Genomic DNA, 6,372 nt, shown 5'->3' with positions numbered 1-6,372 from the left:
GCATGAGAGACACTAAACAAATTTTGTTGCTCATGGTTTAGCTGCTTGGGCTAATCCTCTTTTTCATTTGGATATCCTTATTGAAGATTTTGTTACTTGTATTCGTAATGATTGTGCATTGTTTGTGCAAATACAAGTTCCGTTCTCATAAAAAAAAAAACTATGGTAAAAAATAAGGAGGCATTTGTTTTGAAGATTTCAAAAAATATAAGAAAAAGACGAGGTTTCATTCCATTTGTTGACATTTATTTTATTAATTCAATCATTCAATTTACAATTTTTTAATCTTGGGTTTACCCTTAACTTTTCTAATCTCATTCTGTAACCTTAAGTTTTCTATTTGTTTTTGACAAAAAGCATCATTAGGCCTTTGGATACATTAAGCCACTGATCATTTATTTTTGGTCTCATTAAACCATTGATGACCAAAAAAAGTAATTTGAACATAAAATTTGGTTAACATACTTTTATTGAGTGCATTTGCATTCGAAATTTGTATTTTTTCACTGTCTGAAAGCAGTTTTGGATGTGTAATGTGGCTATACTAAAACTGTAAAAACCTTAATTCAAACTGTAAAAATTATATTTTTTTTCATAATTTCAAATACATATGAAATTAATAAAGTATTTTTAACAGAATTCGATGTTCAGAACTTACCAATTTGGTAATAAAGGGCTTAAAGCGACCAAAAATAAATAATAAGGGTCTTAATGTATCCAAATAAAAGATCAAAGACTTAATGAACCAAAAAATAAAAGATTAAGAGTTTAATAATGCTTTTTGCTTTTATTTTTATGTCTCTTACTAACTTGAATCTCTACCCTCCTTGTAAAATTATATTTTAGTCTCTATTTTACTTTTTAATTTTTATTTTAGTCCATATATTTATTTATTTTTACTTTTTTTACCATTCGATTAATTTTATTTTTTTATCCTTATACTTATATATTTTTAAACTTTTTTCTTAAAAAGTATTTTATACTAAATTTTACTTTTTAATTTTTGTTTTGATCCTTATATTTATTTATTTAATTAACTTCACTTTTTTTTGGTAGAACAATTAACTTCATTTTTTATTATTGTATTTATTTATTTTTGTTTTTTGGATAAATAATTTATTAGTCCCCTTCTTTTTACCTAATCCACTGTTTAGTTCCCTATTTTGAAAAACACATTATAAGGTCCATATCTTTTATCAATATTAACTCTTTGGTCCTTTTGTCTATTTTTTCTTGATTTTTAACCGTTATATTTTGCATAAATAGACAGACAGAAAATAACAAAGTAACATGACCATTTTGTATTTACTATGGTCGTTTTGAAAGCTAAGATATGTTCAGTTAAAAATCTAAAAAAACTAGATAAAATGACCAAATGGTTAATATTAACAAAAGATATGGACCTTACAATGTGTTTTTCAAAATACGAGGACTAAACAATGGATTGAGCAAAAAGGAGGGGACTAATAAATTATTTACCCTTATTTTTTTACATTGAAAAATAATTTTAACCAAATTTTTTCTTTTATCACATTAGTATTTATTTTTAATTATTTTAAAATAGAATATTTATATATTTTCTTTGATTAATTTTATTTCACTTTATCATCTTGAAGTAATTTATATATATGATTAATTTATTAATATAAACACATAAAAATATAAATTTTATTGTTAAAAATACAATACTGATTTATTCCCTCATTTGAACCAAACACCCATAAAAAGAATTAAATGTACATCATTTCATTTCATTTGTGGAACTGAAACCTTTTCCATTCTGTTATTTCTTTGTGAATCAAACACCTAAATAGAGATTCTCTAAAAAAACAAAATTATAAAAATAAGTTCCAAATAAAATACTATTACGTATCTCTACTCATGTCTAAAAAGTATTCAACAAAATTTATCATCCACAAACCCAATTTCTTTCATCCTAAGAATTACTAAAATATATATATATAAAAATTAATATGCATTTTTCTATTAATCAAAATTAACTCCTTATATATATTAAATGAATATAAAAAGTTTTTAAATTTTAAAAAAATAAAAAATGATTACAAATTCCGAAACCAAAATGCAGCTCAGCATCTCTGTTTTGGTCTGTGTTACTTCAGCATGCAGCAAACCTTTCTTCTTCCCTCTCACTTCCTTCTCCCCCCTCTCTTTAAATTAAATAAATATAAAAAAAAAGCTCCACCGCCCTCTGCCACCATTTATGCTTCATGACATTTCTTCCATTTTCTCAGTCTCCAAACACCACACAATCAACGAGGCCACTCATCTTTCTCTCCCTTTTCTCACTCTCTTTTTTCCCCCTTAAAAACCCTCACTTTTCCCCCATGGACGACGACTCCAATTCCAATTCCCTCCCCCCTCTCCCTCCTCCTCCGCCTCCGCCGCCTCCCGGAGATAAAAAATCATCCACTTCCTCCGATAATCCCCCCGCCGTCACCACCACCGCCGCTACTACTACTCCCGATAGTACTGGCAAAAAGTGCAAGGGGAGAGGGGGGCCGGACAACAGTAAATTCCGATACAGAGGTGTCCGTCAACGGAGCTGGGGGAAATGGGTGGCGGAGATCCGAGAACCGAGGAAACGAACACGGAAATGGCTCGGAACTTTCGCCACCGCTGAAGATGCTGCTCGTGCTTACGACCGTGCCGCTATAATTCTCTATGGCTCGAGAGCGCAGCTTAATTTACAGCCGTCGAATCCCGGTTCATCTCAGTCGTCGTCCTCTACTTCCTCCGGTGGTGGTGGTGGTGGTGGTGGTGCGTCTCGGGGAGGGTCTTCTTCTTGTTCTTCTTCTTCTTCTACTACTCAGACTCTTCGCCCTTTGCTTCCTCGTCCTTCCGGTTTCGGCCTCACGTACTCTTTCTCCTCGGCGGCGGCAGCGGCGGGGATTGCGGCGGCGGCCGGATCTTATCCGTACGGTGCCTATCGTAATCAACAGAATCAGAATGTTGTGGTGGGGTCATCGTCATCCAGTATAGTATATCCAACGATTACAAACGTAGTACTAAATCAAAATCAAGATCACCATCATGTCTTGTCGTCGAATCAGCAATTTCAGTTTCAGTATCAGAACACTAGTTCTACTTCTGCCGGCGCCGGTGGTGGTCTTAATCAGGATTTTAATTCGGAAATTATGAATCAGAATCCTAATCTTCCACTCCCTATGGCGCCGCCGCCGCCGAATCAAGAATTTGGTAATTTGTACGAGAATATTGACTCACTTGCTGTATCCACCAATAATCAAATTGCACCGGTGAATCAAGATCCGGTGATGCATGTGGGACCTGAGTCGCCGGCGGTTTGGCCTATGACGAGTGATGATGAATATCCGGCTTCTAGTATTTGGGATTATGGAGATCCTTCTCCATTCTTTGATATTTGATTCTTGTTTCTTGATTTTCTTGATTAATTAGCCTTTGCATGGAAAAAATTCCTTGCAAAACACAAGAAATTCAAAGAGCTTCCAAAAGGTTTGTTTTTTTTACATATAGATATATAGCTTGCATGCAAGTATTTTTTTATTTTTTTTTTCTTGGGTTATGCTTATATACATAGATAGATGATTAGAGCTCTCTCCTTTAAATGGAGGTAGATTTTTTTTCCCCCTTTCATTTAGGTGTTCAATTCTTGATGCCTAAATCTTACAACATTTGAGAAAGAAGAAGAAAGTGATCATACACAAGGTTAGTTACTATTAAAATACTAAAGAAACCTATCCACCCAGAATCTTGGATGAATCTGGGATCTGGTGGGAATCTGAGATCTATTCGACTCGAATCTGGATTGGGATCTATTCAACTCGAATCTGGATTAGTATGAGAGTGAAGAGGTGAAGAAGAAGAAGATGACGTGAGAAATTGCATGTCTTATGTTTCTTTCCCTAAAGATTTTAATTAAAGGTGAGTTAATCAATTTTTTTTCTTAAGGTTTTCTTTTTTTGTAGTAGTTGATTGAGATTCCTGTTTTTTTTTTTTATTTTTTTTTTACAATGGAGTTTGGAGATAAGAATATTCATTGTCATTAGGGTTTATTTGGCTATTTGATAGGAATTTAGTGAAGAAATGTAGAAGATTAGTAGAATATTTATTGCTATTGTTAATTTAAAACATTAAATTTTCATTGATTAGTTTATTTTGTGTTCTTTTTTCAATGAATTAAAGTCAAAAGCTGTGCTTCGTTAATGGTAGAATCATCAAAAGAAAAGAAAAACAATTAGTTAATGGCAGAATGATAAGTTGGGATTTCTTGTTTGGAACATTTCGAAACAATCTCAATTGAAATTGTGAATAAGATTTTATGTAACAATGCATAACTTTCTTAATTAAATTGAAAACTAAATCTCAATTATTAATTTATTTCAAGTTGAATCTAAAATTAAGTGTACGAGACACAAAATTGCACAAAATTGCACGCTTGAACTTTGAATTTCAATATTGTTGTTCGTGATTTAAAGTTATATATAAGTCTATGCACGGTCCTAATGTTGTTGTTCGTGACTAGTCTATGCATGCTTGTCACATCGTCTGTGATAAGTCTATTTGTTTGGATCCGACGTGGCAAGCATGCAAGCATAGACTTGCATGCTTGCCACATTGGATCTAAATAAAGTTTAGGTTGATAATAAGTTTAATAATTAGCTTCATATATTATTTTTGACATAATTAAGATAATATTATCTCGAATTAGACTAAATCTCAATTTCCCATTTGCTTTGTAGTAGCCACTTTTTCAATCACCGTCAACACGACTTGTATTGTTGTCTAGCAGTCTTGATCACATGCACCTTAATGAGCAAGTAGAATTTGCCTATTCACCGTTAGATCTAGGTTTATTAGAATCCTAAGGTGGAGATTCAAAGCATCCTAAGGCTTAGATTTAATAAGTCTATATCTAACGGTGAATGAGCAAATTCACTTGTTCATTAAGGTGCATGTGAAAATTCCTGTGTTATCTAGATAGTGATTAGGATGGTTGTTAATGCGATAAAAGATCAAGACGACTCGAATTGTTATTTCAATAATGATTGTAATGGTTGTTAGTACCATAAAAGAATAGGGTATGATTTTAAGAAACAATTTGTGATTGTGAATAAGATTTTGGGATTTGTTGTTTGGAAAATTTCAAAATTTATTTTAAGTTGAATCTAAGACTATCACTTTTTTTATTATTTTTTCTTTGCTTGTGAATAAGATTTTGGGATTTGTTGTTTGGAAAATTTTGAAATTTGTTTGAAGTTAGAATCTAAAATTATTCATCACAAACTAAGAGCAATTTTATTATTTATTACTTCTATCTATTTAAAAATAACACTCTTGATTAAAAAAAAAACTGATATAGATCGGATTTATCTGAAATAGTGACGTGTTAGTTTTAATCGTAAACTAACAAAGATTAACAACTTCTCTAGCTAACTAGAAGGAGTGGATCCCAAATTCATGGACTAAATCCATAGGAATAATAAAATCTCCATTGTTGAAGGATAAACCTTAACAAAGCTTCATTGTTGAAGGATAAACCTTAACAAAGCTTCTTGAAGAAGAATTATATTTTGATTGATAAAAGTTAACCTATTACAAAGAGAAGGAGATGAATTTATATCATCTCAAAAACCTAATTGTCAAATTACAAAAGGGTAAATTATCTAACTAATTAAAATACAAATCTAAAGGGTAAATTAGGTTAATGGTAAAGGGGTGGCATGGTTATAAATAAGGAGGGGTAGAGTTGTAAATAAGGAGTGGAAAATGTGTAATTAAGGAGTGGTCCCAAGCATGAAGAACTTGGGGAGGAAGTATTCTTTAGGTGAGGTTATTCCCTGCGTAACCCTTCTCACGCCCCGCGTGAATGCATCTCTGAGCTTGAAGGTTCTCGAAGGTGGTCTTCACGCTCCGCGCCCTTCGGGATACGCCCCGCGTATATGCCCTCCTGAAACTGGTTCTCCCCAAAGGCTTGATCCACGCTCCGCGTACTAGACAACACGTCCCGCGTGGACTGCCCAAATGACCCCCTTCTTGCGTGGTTTCTTCCTTTCTCTCGGCTCTGGATTCACGCTCCGTGTGTCCTCTCTCACGCCCCGCGTCCAGGGACAAGATGCCCTCATCATTCTCCTCTTCTTCAAAAGAGTTGGCCCCCAACTCAACTATAGAACAAGACTTGTGCTCGGTAGGGGTTAGCCACTCCATATATTGTCAGCTTCTCCTTCTCTTTATGAACTCTTCCCACACCTCAACTCGTGTATTGTCCCCGGTGCTCATTCCCCGTAATACTCGCCACAATCTCCGACCGACATCGAACGGAATATCTCGACGGAGTTGATCAAACCAATCCTCCACAATGTCTTGGAAGCTCCT

At 33.7% G+C, this 6,372-nt stretch overlaps 1 protein-coding gene across 1 annotated transcript; it reads left to right on the top strand.

Moving 5' to 3' along the window:
- The first annotated feature begins 2,112 nt into the window (after window positions 1–2,112).
- LOC136227285 (ethylene-responsive transcription factor ABI4) lies at window positions 2,113–4,145 on the top strand. The gene is made up of 2 exons (XM_066015933.1): window positions 2,113–3,492; window positions 3,615–4,145. Exon 1 carries the CDS (start codon window positions 2,229–2,231, stop codon window positions 3,402–3,404), a length of 1,176 nt encoding a protein of 391 aa, XP_065872005.1. The 5' UTR covers window positions 2,113–2,228; the 3' UTR covers window positions 3,405–3,492; window positions 3,615–4,145.
- The last annotated feature ends 2,227 nt before the right edge of the window (window positions 4,146–6,372 follow it).

This window comes from Euphorbia lathyris, chromosome 4, assembly GCF_963576675.1.
Source record: "Euphorbia lathyris chromosome 4, ddEupLath1.1, whole genome shotgun sequence".
In the NCBI taxonomy this organism is placed as follows: domain Eukaryota; kingdom Viridiplantae; phylum Streptophyta; class Magnoliopsida; order Malpighiales; family Euphorbiaceae; genus Euphorbia; species Euphorbia lathyris.
Note: the sequence above shows the minus strand (reverse complement) of the source record. Positions and strands in the feature narration are given on the sequence as shown.